Source organism: Pundamilia nyererei, unplaced genomic scaffold, assembly GCF_000239375.1.
Source record: "Pundamilia nyererei isolate P.nyererei 1_Seehausen unplaced genomic scaffold, PunNye1.0 scaffold00063, whole genome shotgun sequence".
In the NCBI taxonomy this organism is placed as follows: Eukaryota; Metazoa; Chordata; class Actinopteri; order Cichliformes; family Cichlidae; genus Pundamilia; species Pundamilia nyererei.
The window spans coordinates 1,988,207-2,006,637 of record NW_005187464.1 but is presented as its reverse complement, the minus strand read 5'-3'; the positions used below and the strand labels follow the sequence as shown (position 1 = coordinate 2,006,637).

Genomic DNA, 18,431 nt, shown 5'->3' with positions numbered 1-18,431 from the left:
TTTACTAACTAATCTTAAATGACTGTTCAGTACAGAAATGAAGCCCAAAAATCATGTTTTACTGTCCTGTGGCCTCAGCCTCAGATACTTATCAAATCACACAAAGCTCTTGTAGAAACAAACAAACAAATGAACAAAATATGTTCTCCTTCATTTCTGTCAAACAAAGTTGTATGACACGTTTCCAGTGGTTAGTATCATGGCTGCTAGGCAACCTGGGAAGCGCGACGGAGACTAGACCGTCCCATACAGACAAACTTGCCGTTTATTTTGCAAATCGAGCTCAACACTGCCCCTAGCGTTCTGGAGCACTTCCGTTGTGTTTTGGAGTTTGTACGTGCTTTGTCTCCTCATACACACTGGGTTGGCCCTAAGCTTTCACGCAAAACTTTTTATTTAAGGAATGCTATGTGTGGTTGTTCCCATTCACCTGCCTGAGCTCACAATGATCTGTGTAAATTAGAGCTTCTAAAAAATGCATTTTTTTTTCTTCTCTTTGTCAAGTTGCCCGAGAAAGATCAAAACTTGCTTTTGCAAAAATGCTTAATGATTAAACTATTACTTTGAGCCAAAGAGCATGGATATCTTTCCTCTTGCTTTTCCAGCCAAGAATTCCCCTTGACACAAGTGTGAATTGCATTAATTGTCCAACTAAAGAATAAAACTGTGTATTCACAGTCAAAACAACTTTACATTGAGGGCAATGATAATGATAATTGAAACTGCAAAGCATGTATAAATACATACAAATTGTACTAATTGAACACACATACAGGTTGAATCAGATGAGGCAGCATATCTCCAAAACTAGTTATATACACCAGCCACTTCATTAGGTACACCTGTTACCTGTTCAACTGCTTATTAATACAAATGTGTAAACAATCAATGACATGGAGGTATGTGACATCATCAAGACAGGTAATTTAAGCGGCTTTGACTGTGGCATGGTTGTAGTATTTCAGGTTTTTTGTGGGATTTTCACACACAACTGTCTCTAGGATTTACAGAGAATGGTTTGAAAAGAGAAAATATCCTGTGAGCGGCAGTTCTCTGGTCAAAATGCCTTGTTGATGTCAGAGGTCAGGGGAGAATGGCCGAACTGCTTTGAGCTGACAAAAAGGCAACAGTAACTGCAATGACCACTTGTTACAGCTGATATAAGCAAAAGAGCATCTCTGAATCCAAACCTTGTACCACTCCTGTCATCTAAGAACGGAAAACTGAAGCTATCAGTTCGCAGAGGCTCACCAAAATTGAACAAGAGAAAATTGGAAAAATGTTGCCTGGTCTGATGAGTCTCAATTTTCTGATGGTAGGGTCAGAATTTCTTGTAAACAACATAAAAAGATGGCTACATCCTACCTTGTATTGAAGGTTCAGAATGCTGGTGGTGGTGTAATGGTGTGGGAGATATTTTCTTTGTACACTTTGGGCCCTTTAGTAACAGCTCCACAGTCTATCTGGATGCTGCTATTGACCATGTCCATACTTTTATGGCCACAGTGTATCTTCTGCCATGACACGAAGTTCCAATCATCTCAAACTGCTTTCTTGAATGTGGCGGTGTTCAAGACACAGTTCACTTTACTCAAATGGCCTCCACAGCAGCCAGATTCCAATCTAGTAGAGCACCGCTCAGTCGTAGTAGAGTGGGAGCCGAGTCTGTAACAACTTTGTGATGCTATTATGTCAATGTGGATCAAAATCTTTGAGGAACCTTTCCAACACTTTATTGAGTCTATGCCACAAAGCATTAAAGCAGTTCTGAAGGCAAAAGAGATCCAACCCAATACTAGCAAGGTGTCCCCAATCAAGTGGCTGATGAGGGCATTTTTGGTTTTTAAATTCATAAGTATATCATGCATTTTCCTGACAATCCATAAAACTCCCCTTCCTTTGGATTTATACACTCTGATAGCTTTCCTCGCCTTTGTTTGAATAATAAAAGTTGTTTTTCCTTGCACCAGTTAACTCCCATTGCTATACAGTGCCTGCACAATCTGCTAATTCTCACAGGTACAACCTCACACTTTATTCTGTGAACTCAATTAACACCATACTGCATTTTCTCCTCAGACTTTATTTTTAACCTATAAAGCTAATTGATTTCATGTTCCAACCTGGCTCGATGTACACCCTGTTTTATCCGGGTAACCTGTGCATTATCAGGCCAGTCCACTTCCAGCAATGACCAAGTTTCCTCTGCGCTTGAGCTATTTCTGGAGTTGACTGTAAAACATCAAGGTGAAAGTGGATGCTGGGATTGTGGAAAAAGTGAAGCAAGAGACGATCTCCCCTCATAACCAAATACAATTATATTGTTGATCCTCCGTTATCCTGGAGGCAGTTAAACAAGAAGTAACTTTTCTAAAACACTCAGATAAGATGATGAATATGCTATGGAGAAGAAATCGTTTAAATTCCAAAACCATGAAGAGAAGATAACAAACACAAGCCGTTCCTCTCTTTTAGACAGATATAAAATAACTGTGATTACTACATTAAGGCAAAGAGAATCCATTTCACCATCCAAAAACATTAGATAAGGAACTTAAAATGTAGATAAGGCTTTCTAAATTGAAAACTAAAACTATAAATGAAGTTCAGTAAAGCAGTATCATTCCGTGTTTTGAGTAGTCTTGGGTACCATGTCACAAGTGGCTACCAGTCTGAATTAATGTGGCTAAGTTCATTTTTGTTTACTGTGGTAATTACATTTGTTGCACAAGCAGTTATCAGAAATTTTATTGGCGTCACAGCTGTAACAGCAGCACCTGTCAGCAGCAGCACATGGTTTGGTTTTGCTCAGTGGTGTGTTTTGCAAATTTTACACTGTAAAGTGGCAGCATTACAAAATGTTCCCACACAGAAAACAAACGCACAAAGTGGAACCACAGTTTACTGTTTTTCGGTGGGGTTTTTTTGCACATTTAGCCCAAGGTAGGAGAAGAGCTTCATGTTTTAATCGAGAGAACTATTTTGGAATCTGGATTTATGCAGAGAATTAAAAAGTCCTAGACCCTTTGCCTGTTGAAAAATAAAAATGACAAAAAATCTTTGTTTTCCTTAGAAGAGATCATGCAACCAAAGTTCCCTAAATTTGGATACTGTGCATTTGCTCCCTTCAGTTTGTCTCTATTAAGAGTTGCCTGCCAGGGTTTTCAGGAAAATGTGCAATTAATAATTTTATTGGTTTAGAGGAGACCAGACTAAGCATACAAGTTATGTAAGCCTCAATGGCTTTACTGAGTAATCTTTATTTCTTAATTGTTCCAGGAAACTCAGTAATCAAACTACACAATTGTTACCTTAATTGTCAGCAAATATCTAACAGCACCGATTCTAAAAAGTGTTTTGAACATGTCCCTTAATACTTTCAGAGTGATGTTATAGCAAACAATTTCTGACACGAACTAAAAACCATGTGTGTCTCGGTGGATCCATGTGACCACAGGAGGCTTATCTGTGCTCTAGAAGGGGATGCACAGAGAGGAAGTGACACAGCAAAAATGACTTTTCGGAAGCCATTTCTTACATTGATTGTTTCATAGCATGAATATCCAAGCTGTGAAACTGAACTACAGTTCACTGGCAAGTGATTATTAGATATCTCTGCTTTTAAGTTTACCTGTCAAAGAATCAGAAGTAATCTTACAGACTAGGATGCTGCTGATAAGATAAATGGTACCTAAAATCCACACAGTAAATCGGATAAATGGTGTTTGTTGCATAAAAGAGATGAATTGTCTCCACTTTAATGTTCTAATCTGATGGTGAGAAACATCCCTCTCTCATGACTGCAATTAACTTTTAACAAGAGATAATAATTACTGAATTTGTGCAAATTGGGTAGATATTTGCCTCGTCCCTCTTCACACTACTCTGAGTGGCTGCTGCCTGTCTGCATTTGTTTAGGCATCTGTGCATAAGAGCATTTGCACTGTCAGAACAAAAGTTGGGCCTTTTTAAAGCTGAATTTTCTTACCGTCTGGTTGTCCTCGTAGAGTTTGAGGTCATAGCCGCTTAGCTCAACACAGAAAATGATTGCTGTCACGCCCTCGAAGCAATGAATCCACTTCTTTCTCTCCGAACGCTGTCCGCCCACGTCTACCATCTTGAAGGTGAGCTCCTTAAAGGTGAACTTGTTCTCCACAATCCCAGTGGTCATGTCACGGGATCGCAGGATGTCCTCGACCGTGGGGATGTACTCGGGTGCAGAAATGCGGTCCAGGTCATTTAGGTAGTAGGCAGTGTTGTCCTCTAAGTGGTATTCATTGGATCGTTGAAAGCACTCCTGGACCCCTGAGTCTGCCCACAGACGTTTCATTACCCCTAGCAGCTCTGGAGTAATCTCCCCCTTGCTCTCAGCTGGCCCTGTAAGGGCAAAGAGCTGCACAGCATCATAGGCGCGGTCAGGATTGTGAAAGTCAATTTTAAGAGTGCTGAGAGCACGGATGATGCGGGTGAGAGAGTCGATGGCATTGTACAAGATGAGTGGCTTGTACTCCTTGCAGGCTTCCAGATTGAAGCCTCCACTGTGGATGATTTTCATCTGTTTGACTATGGTGCTCTTGCCAGAGTTGCTGGTGCCCAGCAACAACAGTTTGATCTCACGCCGCTGCCGCTGACTCTCTGAGCGCAAGTGGCGGTCGATCCGCCGCGAGCGCCGCGCCGCTTCCTTCTCCTCCGAGCTCTGACGGCATCCCATGGTCCTCCACCACGTGGTAAACCCAAAGGAACTCGTGCTGCTACTTGATGGGGAAGCAAATAGTAATGAAGTGGTGACTGAATATGTGGCGGTAGAAGGAGAGAAGAGGGGGTTTTGTGTGTACGAGCCTTCAGAGATCGAGAAAGAAGAGATTTCACAATAGACTAGTTGAGGACAAGACAGGAAAGCTACCACACTGACGAGTGACTCAGGAGTGTTTCATGCTTTTTGTTCAGGGGCAGTCTGTGAGTTCTGTGTGGGCAGAACCCAGACTTGTGGGATGCCCACACAGTGGCCTGGCTCTGAGGTCTGACTGCCTACTGAAGCCTGGGGTTCATAGCAGGGGCTCCCCCTGAGGAAATGTTCTGGAGGAAGGTTCGAGAACGTTCAGTGTATGTCAGTAGAGAAAGTGTTTAGGCTTGATGCGAGCAAATAGCAAACCCCTTTCACTCTCTTCCCACATGGCTCTTGCAGTGTTTTGCCCTTTTTCAGCCTCTGAAATCATCCACCAAAGTTGTATCTTTGGCCTGTTTTGCTTGGTCTTCCTGTGGTGAAATATCTCCCAGTCAACTGAAGGCCTCCAAATCTGCCAACACACAAGACAGAGAGGAGTCGTGAGCAAGATAAATAGCAACAGTTTTATTAATGACAATTGTGCTGAAGCGACAATTCATTATATATGTTTTTGTTTTTCTGGAGGTTAGAAGCTTACTTCAGCACAAATAGTTACCACTGGAGGAATTAACACTTACCTACTTTGTCTGGTACCTACACAAACAGATCAGCTGACAACAGACTCTCTCCTAGGAGAGTGAGGTTCATATCATGTCCATTTTTTGTGCAATTATAGACAATATGTTTTCATTTGCTTGTAATGGATTGTATTTTTTGCATCTTAAGTCTATGGTTATAAAAGCGAAAGTTACATTTAAAAGCTCCATTTGGCAATACCTTTTAAATCAGTCATAGTATTTACTGTGAAAATACCATGTTTTACATTTTGTAGTTAGACTTTTTGCAGTACAAACTTGAAGTAATCTTTTTTTTTTGTCTGTCACATCATTGTGGAGGAATTTTGCTCCACTCTTCTTTACAACGTTGCTTCAGTTCATTGAGGTTTGCAAGAATTTGTTTCTGCACAACTCTCTTAAGGTCTTACCACAACACTTCAGTCAGGTTGCGATCTGGACTTTGACTCGGTCATTGCAACAACTTGATCTTTCCTTTTGCAAACATTCTGTTGTGGATTTGCTGCTGTGCTCGGGATAATTGTCTTGCATGACCCAATTTTAGCAAAGTTTGAGCTGTCAGATAGATGGCTTCACATTTGACTCTAAAATACTTTGGTACACAAAGGAGTTCATGGTCCATTCAATGATTACACGGTGCCCAGGTTGTGTGGCTGCAAAACAAGCCTGAATCATTTGCCCTAAACCACCATGCTTAGTATGTGGGATGCCCACACAGTGTGCTGATATGCCGCCTTTGGTTTTCACCAGATGTAGAGCTTTGCATCTTAGCCAAAGATCTCCACTCTGGTCTTATCTGCCCAAAGGACATTGTTACAGAAGTCCTGTAGTTTGTTGAGATTCACCTTTGCAAACCTAAGCTGTGCTACCATGTTCAATTTAGAGAGAAGAAGCTTTCTATTGGCAACCCTTCAAAAAAGCTATACTTATTGAGTTTTCTAATTGTGCTGTCATGAACTTTAACTAAGATGTAGCTCAGGTTGGGTTTTTTTCAGGGTTTATTTATTTATTTATTTTCTGAGCATTGCCCTGGGGTGAATTTGCTGGGATGTCCACTCTCAAGAAGATGGTGGCATTGTGTTAACACACACTTGAATGCTCCAGACCTGCAAACTGCCAAAACTCCTGCTTTTATAGAGATGCTAACACTTATTGATGGTCAGTTAATCTCTGTATTTTATTATTAGTATCTGGTGTCCTCTTTCCCTCTTCTTTCTATGTAAGCAGTAAGTGTGCTTACTTTTAAAAACTTCTCTGATTGTAACTATTAACATTTTGTTCGAAGACTGGGACTAAGTCGTTATCCAAACAAGCTGCATACTAAAGGCCATAGACGTACTTATGGTAGGTGTTTGAATGAGGGAGCTCTAAAGGTGCTGGTAGATTTATTTCTGAGCTCGAGGGAGTAGGGATAGCACTGCTTTTGGTTTTTATGCCAAGCCAAGCTCTAGCCTAGTATGACATTATTATCTGCATATTTATGAAAAACTGAGAAGAAGAAATGAAAAATAAATGCACTATTGATTCTTCCTTGATCCAGCAGATAGTTACTGAAAGCATGCTTACTAACCTGCACACTTCCCATTTAAACATTGTCATAATACCCATGTTCTGCCTCTTCAGATTACTTCCCTTAACAGGAGTCTTTTGTTACCACTTACTCTGAGGCAAGCTAACCCTGCCTATCCACTTAACAGTACCACACACAGACTCATTTTATACACAATCAAGGTCAAACATAGGATTGAACCAGGCGAGATAAACTAAAAAACAAAAAACAAACAAACACTATCCACCGTTTGAAAGGGAAGTGATGATTTAGATTTATGTGTTTTCTCTTGCAAACAACAGCATCTCATGCTAGTTCCCTCATAAGCCAGTGTCTCTGCCTGCACTCTTTCTGCGCTGGTGTTCAGTAAAACAAGGTGAAATGCTTATTTACTATCAAAGTGGAAAATAACAGGCTCAAGCCAGCAGGTGCCTCTCATGCTTTCATGCTACTGCAAAGCTCTTACTCTTTGTCCAGTCATATGTGTGGCTATCTTTCATGTTTCACATGCAAATAGTTTTCGTTCATCTCCCATTTTCATACATTATTTGCATATGGCATCACTTTTATTTAAATAAAACAAATACTGCATTGGAAGAAGCTTGGTTGCTTGAATTTACATAAATGTCTCAAATGTCCAGAGGCTGACGTGAATAATTACAAGCAAGAATAACTGTGCTACTGTTGTTTCTATCAGATTCAGCAACAAATGGGTGCACACTGGAACAGACTAAGTGATGGCAGAATATTGGTATTATCTTTAGACACACACAGAGAGAAGGAGAGCACCTTTTTTTACTCTGGTGCGTGGCGTCCACTCTTCAAAAGACAAAGGACAACAAAGCAGAACAAAGCCATAATAAAGCATCATGACACAGACAGAAAAGAGAGTTGGTTCCTGGCTTCAGGCACCTTACTACCCTCTCAAAATGGCAAAGCCAGCCAAACCGGTTAATGCACATCACTGATTTTTAGAGCCCATGAAACACATTAAAGCTGCGTGCGAAGTCATTCCATTTTGTTATTTCACAAATATGCAGCTCTGACATTTCTGCACTTTTTGAAGTTATACCTCTTATTTGATAATTTCTGTGGAAGTAGTGCACTGGTGAAGCAATATTAGACACATTTACACACTGCATGGAGAGGAACGTGGCCTTTTTCTTCCTTACACATGGATAACTAGAGCATATCGCAGCAGGAACCCACAAAATTTTAACAAAAAACAAACACAAATTAATTAGGAAAGTGCCTAGAGGATGAAAACATGCTTACTCTTTGTAACAAATTATACAGTCTAGTTTAAAGTCGAAATAGCTCCAAATGCAAGCGACAGCAAATAAATAATTAGCTTTTAAAGGTCAAGAAAATATCATTTCTATATCAGGATTTCACATCGTGCTTACAGTGCCAACTTTACTTTACAAGGATACATCTCAGGCTTTGGTAAAACTTACAAAGAGTTTGGCGCAAAGACTTAAAATGTAATTGTAACCAGACACAATACTATCACACAGGCCCCAAATTCATTCCACAGCATGACAACAACCCCAGATATATCCAGGCAATATACAACAGATGCCACTGTGACCTGATCTCAACATCATGGAGCCAGTTCAAGAATACATGAAGACAGATGAAACTAAAGGCGCCTACAGACTGTGGGCTTTCAGCAGTCTTGTAAACTGCATGCCGCTGTTGACAAAAAGACCTCTGGACGACACACACAAGCAAAATTTCTGATGTCACAAATGACGTGAAGCCTATGAGCTGGTTCGAGTCACACAGGGTCATTTATGTAGCGTGCCTCAGTCTCCTCACGCCATATCTCAAGCACACCTCACCGGTTTTTTTTCTGTGTATTTAAGCTGATGAATTTCCCATCGTGACATTTCAGCATTGCTGCCTGCAGATTCAACCATTCCACCACCCCAACATCCACCGATAGGCTCCAGGAGGATATTTACTCATCACTTCACAATTTTTATCAAATTTTTGTCTTCTTTTTCCCTTAGTCTGTGTTTTGCCACAGCTCTCTTTTTTATCTTTTCTCTTTCTCTTCATCCACCACCATCACCAACCAGTTATAGCAGATGGTCGCCCCTCCCCGAGTCTGGTTCTCTGGGAGTTTTTACTTCCCACCATTGCACAGTGCTTGATCATAAGGGATCGCTTGAATGTTGGGGTTTTCTCCAGAATACCGCAGGATCTTTACCTCGGGGCGGCCGTTGCTGTGAATTGTTACACACCTGAACTGAATTGAATATTTGCACTAGATGGCAAACTCTAACTGCATCCTGCTGCTGTAATAAATCATGTGAGTTAGTAACTTTGTTTTCTTTTTTTGTTGCCTCCACTTGGGTTTGTTTTTGTATTTTTTTTTTATTATGCCAATGTATTTTTGATTATTGTGCGCTTTCATGTCTCGCCCTATAGGTTGCTTAGTTGACCACAGTTGCACTACATGGACAAATGTGGGACACCTACACATCACACCTACAGGAGCCGTTTAACCATGGAAACCTGTGCAATGAAGCTCTCAGGGGAAATTTGTTGTGCTGATGTTAATGCCAGAGGAGGTTTGTAACTAAAGAAAATAAGCAAACAGAGCACTGGTGACTTTTACACACAATGTGTCACACAATGTGTTGACGGTGACATATCCATTAGAAGACATTTCACAAACTGACTTGTTGAAAAGGTGGCATCTTGTTCAATTACAACATTGGAATCCAGCGAGCTCTTTAGAACAACGCATTCTTTCACGAATGTTTGTAAAGGCAGACTGCATGGCTCTGTGTTTGATTTTATACACCTGAATTCAAAGATTAATAGGTGTGGCCCAGTACTTTTGTCCATATAGAGTATTTTTAGTTGCAACTACCAACTTTGAACCTCTCTCACATTGCAACACTGGAGCACTGTAAGATATAACGATTCTCTCCTGTTGGTCAGTTTTTGTCTGGGAAAGTGCAAAATTGCTCAGCTTAACACAGCATGAATCCACTACAAGGTCTCAAAGATCATTGGAAGAGCTCACCTTGCAAATGGATTGAAAAACTGTTTGCAAGTCTACAATACAAAGTTTCTCCTGTTTGTTTGTTTGTTTGTTTGTTTGTTTGTTTGTTTGTTTGTTTGTTTGTTTGTTTTGTTGCATTGACTAAATACACTAACTATCGATTTGATTTTGCTGCATTTTGCACAAAATAGCTCTGAATATTTGTACTAGAACTATTGCAGACCGTCTTCTAGAAAGTGAGTGTTATGGGTACATCGAATGACTGAGTATCAGCGTGGAGGCCGAGTGATGAGTGAATGCAGAGCCACGGGGGCCAGGCAGAAAGGACAGCATCTTGATGCATCATGAGGGCTGAAGAAATCTGATAGCCATCATGTGACAGAGCCTGGTCACTCTCTTGCCTTTCCTGCACAGCTCTGGCTGCACACGGCCCATCATCTCCCCCTTCACTACTGCTCCCAGAGGCTTACCTCTAATTATTAATTCACCATGCTGCAAATAATTACAATCACACGATTGATTCAAGATGAGTATATGCAGTCACGGTGGTTTCTGTTGTATAACCTCTCCTACTGTCCTACTGCTGTAGTTATTTAGCCCACGAAAATGCTCTTACAATTAGGGTCAGTCACATTAGATTGAGTGGCGATTTTAATCCATTAGAGGCTGAATGGTATTGCTCAGACATGAAATTTGTTCAAAGAAAAATGCATTATGTAACGACTACAGATGACTTACCAGAATGGACAGTATGTGAACAAACATTGACATCTCATACTGATGTTTAAACACACAGGAAGGATCACACCATATAGGTAGGTAGGGAAAGTGTTTCTTTTAGTCAAATCAGTTAAAAGCCTTAGTTTTTAAACAGAAGTTAAACATTAGTTAAAATTAAACTGGAGTGGTGACCAGATCCTGACAGTGAACTTAGTTTTCCAGATAAGAACAGCAATTAGAAAGCATGTTTGGAAGATCTGATTGCAGCTAATGAAGACATGTTGCTGAAGTCTGCTTAATGAAATGAAACTTATGTCAACGGAATAACAAAGAAAAGGCAACTGAAGGTCCAAGACGGTGCTGAGATGTGTAATGATGAGACTGACAAATGCAGTACAGAACGCCTGGTGATATGCAGAATGGAAATTCTACTGTTTTTATAAATGAAAAGGAAAAATGTCGAATGTTAAAAGAAAGGTGAAAAGTGCAGGTGTGCTTTTAGTCATCTTGTAATGGTTTATGAATGAGGTGAGCAGGGCTGTGTGTATGTTTGTGTGTGTGTGTTAAATCCATGGCCAGCGGGCTTCAGTTTCAGTTGTTGTATTGCAAAAACCCCTAACCTAAGAATACTGTCTCCAACAGGTAATAAGCAGGCAAGTTAATTCACAGGCAGATTTATTATTTAATCAGCAATTATTGAAATCCATACAGAATGAATCCAAAAGGTAGGACATTTATTATGACTAATGTCTCAGTCCCACTAGAGTAAAAATGAGGCAGCAAAGACCTTGCAACTAGGTAGTCTGATTATTGCATTTATTTTTTTTGTTTTATTTTTTTTTTTGCATTTGGTTATGAGTTGAAAAAAATCTACAGTCACTGGTTGCAAGAAGTTGCAGTAACGAACTGGTTGAGTGTGTAGCACCCTCAACCTCTTGGTGACCACTTACAAGGTGATTGTGCAGATGTGGTAAGAATCTAATTAATAAACGCAGACAGGCCAACTCCAATTCCTATATTAAAGTAAAGTACGCCAACTAGATCACTATTTATGGAGGAGTTTCTGAACTTTGGATTCAAATCTATGAGTTTCAGGCCATTCTTGTGAATTTCTGTGTATGTAGACAGCAACAGAATTGCCATTTTAATCGAATGATTACAGTTAACCATTATCACAAAGAGACTGCATGCAGTTCAATTGCAAGGTGATGACAGACTAAATGCAGACTGACTCTGTCCTATTACCATTTTATTGAAGTCTTAGTGCACCAAAGTTGCTTTGAAGATGGCAACTGAGTGCGAGTTGTCCCTGTCTGTGAAGAAACCATTTTAAAGTTCATTGCACACATTTGCAATCATTTTGGTCTTGCTACAGTCTCCCACCAGTTTTCCCTTGTGTGACTGTAATATAAGCAGAACTATCTGGGAAGTGGCACCTGTGACGTGAAACTGCAACTATTTCATTTAGTGTTTCTAATAGGATCACACAGAAATTCACATGTAATTCTTCTTGATGAACACTTATCGGCCGCAGCATTAAAACCACTGATAGGTGGTGTGGATGACCTTGTGTTGTGTATATCACATTTTTTCCCAATGTAATGTTCCACTGGGAACCACTGGGTCCAGGTAGCACCAGTCCCAGCATGTTTGTAGACCACTCCAGCCTCCTGAAACAGGACAGACTGCCCCACAAGTTCCAAAGATTCCGCAGGAGTGGGTTGGGAAAGACACGAGAACGACGAGGACTTCACCCAACTTTCTGGAGCCCAGTCCAGTCGAGCATTTGTACCCTGTGCTGGAACAGTGCTTATGTGTTCTGACCAAAAGGCATCTGTTTTGCTGACTGAAAGCTTGCTTACTGCTCACAAAAAAAAGTTACTGGTAAGTAAGCAACTTACTGGAATCAAGATAAAGAATTTTCTTCCCCTGTTTTTATAGTCATATCTGAAACCTCAGAAATGAAACAGAAGCTAATCTCTAAATATGAAGCAGTGATCAAACCTTTGAGTATGTCATTTTTCACTTCTGCCTTCAGAGTAATTGTCATATTTATATAGAAAAGTCCAGTCTAAAACGAAACTGAGGTGTTCTCGAGTAAGAGATTCTTAAAAACCATCAGCCCTTAAAGCCAGTTGCCCAATCATGTGATTACCACAGAGGTGGTGAATAATCTGAGATGACTGCAACTTCCAAGAAGTTATGAATAACACCATTTGGTACAGACTGGATTTTCTTAAGTCAATTTGACCGACAGGTGATGATGCAATAAGTTTAAAAGCTTTCTTTCCTAAATGAAGGTATATATAAGAAAATGCCCTCATCTGTCAGGCTGGCATTGACACAGTCATGGATATTATTTGGAGCTGTGCTCATGTTTTTATGTTACTTCTACCATAAATATAAAAAAAAACACATCCACATTCATACAGCAAAGACTCTTGAAATAAGGAAGTCTTTTATTTGGAAGAAGATGAGAATTTTATATTTAGCTCGGTAAAAACTAATTTGAATTGAAGGCATGTGATTCACATCTTATACAGTATTTTCCTGAATACTTTGGACCACAACATCATTGTGGTTGATGCACTACACATGACTGAAATTAAGTCTGAAAGCTCAAACTGCCTTTTAGCTGCTCCGGCTTCAGATACAGAGAAAGCGAGTGAGTGAAGTAGATACCATATGGAGAAATATTAGAGATTATTACATTAGCCACAAAATGACTTGCAAACTTTAATCTTTGACAAATGTTACATGTTTATATAGCAGACATAAGCGGAGAGGCTTAAGTGGAGGGACCGGTGGCGCGTTTGATGTATTTCCACCCCCTTTGTGAGCCAGAAAATACCCGTCTACAAAACTGACATTGATTTTAAACTCAAATGCACTCTTGTGAGGTGTCATGGCAGTCTGCTGATAGACAGATAGCCTTACAAAGTATACAAAGCAGCTTTTGTGGTAATTCCTGCTACAGTAGGTGTCTCCAAAACCACATATTGGCTATTCATAAGTGAAGAGAGTTCAAACACAAAAGCCTCGCTCAACGTCACCTTCTTGAAAGAAATGAGAGAAGGCTGTAATATTCAGACACTTTTGTTTCATGTCCCTCTAAATCCACACCCGAACCTCTTGATCTAAATAACGCTACCCTTTGTCAGCAAAAGCCACTACTGCATGTTCGTGAGGACGCAAATCAGGTCACATGACATTCATGCAGGTCAAGTCCCATTTATCGGTTTGTTCTTACTGGATGTGACGACAGTGAACTCTTTTTTTATAGTTTCTTAGTTTTCCTTATTTGTTATTTTGGATACTTCAGGTCATTTTATATTAGTTTTATGTTCATCAAGTTATTGCATAATATCGTCTGTTTATTGTTTATTTTGCTTTTGTTTAGCAATGAAGTGCGCCTGTCATTTTGTGTGGTTGCATGCAGTTGTGCTGTGCGGTTACTGCTGATCAGTTTGTGCAGTTTTTTCATTCTGAACTCTGATTTCATCATTTGTAATGTTTCCAATTGTGCCTTTAGTGGTTTTGCAACAGTTTCCAATGTGGACTTGTAGGTGTCTGCACAAGGACAAGCAAGGACACCGAAGCGTTTGCTGCACGAGGCAATCACAGTTGTTAAGAATGAATTGTCTCAAGTTACATTTACAAAAAACAAGACATTTCACTCAGTGACTGATAACCTGTTGGTAACTGTCTTTTTTAAGTTACAATAATATATTGTGAAAGATGCTGCAGCCTTTCTATCATCGTTACCAGCTTGATATACTTGAGTGGCTCCAGTGTGGAAATTATGACCCAGATAACCAGGATTTCTTATCACAGAAAATAAGAAAAAGACACTAAAATGGGCCTTGTGAAAAAAGTAATCATTTACAGGCAGCGCTGCTGACAAATTAGCTTGGAGCAGCACGAGCAGTTACATAACCCACTCTTAATTTTTCTTTTGTGTATGTTATTTAATTGTACTGCTGGGTTTGTGTGTTCTCATTTGTCCCAGTGGCATTCTGTTTAGGTCTCCTACCAAGAAGCAGAGCAGGGGCTGAGAGGAGTCTTAAATCAGTGCTGCTCGAGCTTCTGGAAAGGGTGCTGGAGATGTTACCAGTCTGGGAAGGTTTCCAGGAAATCTTACATCTAACAGCTAATACACAGCAAGATAAAATGGAACTGGTTACTGTGGCTATGACAATCTAAATCTCTCAAAAATCCTTGTGGGGAAACAAACAAATAAAAAAGGCTGGATTTTTTAACCATACTGCATTTGTTGTGTAGATAATTGCTGTCACTTTGCTTCCACGGGTAAAAAAAAACAAACATAGATTGACTCTAATTGATAGATTATTCACTGTTGTGAGTATTATCATGTGAAGCAGGGCACGCTAGGCAGAAATCTAGCTAGATGAAGTAGGATGAAAGCACAGAGTGTGTTTATAGAGAGCTGCGACGTGTAATAGGACAGAAAGAATTGGTAAATAATATCTGGGTTATCTGAACGCTGCACTGAATGATTTTCATGTTTCAGTTCATTGACTGGCTGTGCTGCAACACAACGCTGCAGAATGAGCGACATAAAGCAGACAGTGAGTTTCATGCTTTGAGCTGCAAACTGATGCTAGCTGCTAATACAGATTCTGTAGATTATGGTGGTCCATGTGATGCTTTCAGATAAACATGCCATGTGTCTTGTCGATCGTGATAACTGAAAGGCACTCTGTTGGTTTGCATATCTCACAGGAATTAAATAAACAAAGTTTTCCAACCTAGAAGGCCCGGTTCTATGTGATGAGTCAGAGCTTTGTGGTCGCCCCACTCTACGTCACATTCACAGCTCTATTCAGCAGTTTGCACCTCTTTAGATTTAACCATATGGCTTAACCTTCATTTTTTTCTAATAACACACTAATAATCCTCACTTCTTATACATCAGCGTTCTTGAGAGGAGATTGGATTATAGTGAAAACTAAAGAAGCAGTAAGCCTTGTCATCCAGGCTGAGAGCTGATAGATAGTTAACAACATATATACACTGAAGAGGCATTTGAATGGGCTGTCAAAGAATAACTAGTCTAGTCTGCAGCCATGTGTCTGAGAAGCATCTGAGGAGAGGCATTCTGAGAACCTGTAATGACCGCACAGTTGCTTCAAAAACACGTGTCAGGAGACCAACCATTGGCTGGTGGTTGCAGTTAAGTGAACTCAAAATCACCAACATCACTTATGTTCCCTCTGTAAACACTCTTGAAACACTGTGGATCAAAAATGGCCTTAAATGCTCTTTTAAAAAAAAGTTCCATATTTGAGTCTGGTCATTGTAAACTCTTAATTTAGCCCTCAAAATTGTTTCTTTAACATTTCACGTTCTTACTTTCCATCACGTCCTCACCGCAGACCTCTGAGGAAGATGCCTGCATAGTATACACATGTGAGGACACAACTCATTCATTACTGAAAACAATGATGGGCAGTGTTCTCCTCTCTCCACTCCCCCAAAACAGTGGGCTATTTAGAGGGTGGAGACAGGGTGGGGGTGAGGTCGCTGTATGATAGATGCTTTTCCGTGATAATACTCTGTTTAATGTTCCTCATCTCAGCGGCTGTGTTCCCCCTTCTCTAATCCAGCGGGTCACACTGAATCACAAGGCCAGCCAGCGATGACAATGGCATGTTTGTGCACAGGCTGAGCCTGTACGCTGTGTGATGTGAAGGGATAAGATGGCACAAGGTGGACACTAGAGGCTCGCGTGCACGTGCTGCTGTATAAAAGCAAACGGGGGCGCGCATGCATGCCTTTGGATACAGTAGGCATTCTTCGGCTTTTGAACCGTATTAGGTAGATCAAATGCAGGTTGGTGCTATGAACACTGTAATCTGCATTCAAACACTCACTACAGCACAGCATTCATTTGGGTCATGACAGATAAGATAAACGCCTTCTCTAACAGAAGGAAATTGCGGGTAACAGACACTTTCAGGCTTCTACAACCCACAGGCATTATCTGCTGTTAGTGATTTGATAACGGGAACAGGAAAAAGAGAAACATCTTACACTGCAGCAGATGCAACACTTTAATTGCCATTAACCCACCCAATGAGCTCTGTAGAATTAAAGCACAAAGGACAATGACAAATGAAAAGGGAAAAAAGTGCTACTTAAACTATTAGGTGCAAACTATCTTTGATGTTACAGTGGGTTTCTGGTGTGGAAGTCTTGGAGATGACGATGAAGTATGTTTTTCAATAAATGAGTTCAATTAGACGAGTATAGTTTAACTGTATGTTGTGTGTTTACATGAAGAAAGAGCCTAGAGCATCGGCTATGTGAAAGTGCCGAACTTTATGGAAACAGCAAGGAGCAAGAAGAAGTCACCGAGATACACCACCAGCCTCACGTCATTTTCAGATGTTTTCTTGGAAAAGGCGACCTGCACGCCCTCATCAAAACAAAGAAACGTGGCTGTGATCCAGAAAGCCTGAACTAAGAGTACAGACTGTAAAGCTTGCCTCTCCTTTTCTCTCTCTCTCTCTCTATATATGTGGCATATATCAGCTTTCACTTCTTCCACTGAAGATCAACATCCCTCAGCAGTCGGTTGTAGGCCGTAGCCCTCGCTCACCACCACCCTCTCTCTACACCACCTCCTTGTTGTCATATGACCACTGTTATGTGTGTGCAGTGGAACACAAAGTTGCTCTGTTAGTCCCCTCTGCTGTGCCCTCTCATCACTCAGATTTGAGTGCTGGAAGCAAGGCCCTCTTGCTGGCCTGCCTCAGGAAAACAGACAGTCCCCTGTATGCGACTACTAGCAAAGATTAGAAAGGAGGGCAACGAGAGAGAGAGAGAGAGAGAGAGAAGGATGAATTGAGCTGGTGTTGTTTTATATAACACCAAAGATAATCTAATCCTTACTCATTCACTGAACCCCACCCTAAGATTTTGTTCGATTCCTCTGACAGCTTTCCCTCATTGATGCTTTACTGTGAAGTCGATTATTAGCCCTTTCTACAATCAGCGGCTGCCTGTTGAAAATGAGCTGCCAAAGCATGTCTTACAGCTGTTTGTGTGGAGATGACACTTTGTTCCAGTACCTGGCTAGGATTAAAGACCCAAAACAAACACAAATGCTGAGCCAGCTGAACAGAGCGGTGCCCCGCCTGAACATAGCGGCAAAGCAGCTCAAACACATATACGTGCACACACATACCTTAGGGACACGCATTTCCTTAGTGTTTATTTAACCGTGCCTGCATAAAGATTGGGTTTCATGTTCACTCTCACAACTACCAAGACAAACGCTGTAAGAGTTGTGTGATAATTCTGCTGGTCCCCCTCCAGGAAATAAATGACACCTTAGATTAATCATTTTATTAAGTAGGCTGCTGAGGGAGCTACGCTCAGGCCCCCTTGGTACTTAACTGTAATAGAGCTGAGTTTAATTGTCCAAGCTGGTGGTGTGCTCACCTACAAGGTTAAAAAGATTGCTAAAAGTGCACCGGACGGTGTTGCGAGTGACTACCTCAACAGCCGCTGTCACTTTAAAACCAACTGTGTCCCTGCTGTCCCCTGCCATTATGTCACCCAGTGGAATGGATGTAGCAAGTAACAAAAGAGGTGGAAGGAGGTCAACTCAGCATAGGGTTTGCTACACTATTGCTCTTATTTGAATATGAAAAGCAG

At 40.7% G+C, this 18,431-nt stretch overlaps 1 protein-coding gene across 1 annotated transcript in view; it reads right to left on the bottom strand.

Moving 5' to 3' along the window:
• gnaz (guanine nucleotide binding protein (G protein), alpha z polypeptide) overlaps nt 1–18,431 on the bottom strand; it is a 35,429-nt gene that overhangs the window by 13,451 nt on the left and 3,547 nt on the right. The window contains exon 2 of the mRNA XM_005735305.1: nt 3,989–5,297. Within this exon, the coding sequence (XP_005735362.1) occupies nt 3,989–4,711 (723 nt within the window). The 5' untranslated portion in view covers nt 4,712–5,297. The remainder of the gene's footprint in view (nt 1–3,988; nt 5,298–18,431) is intronic.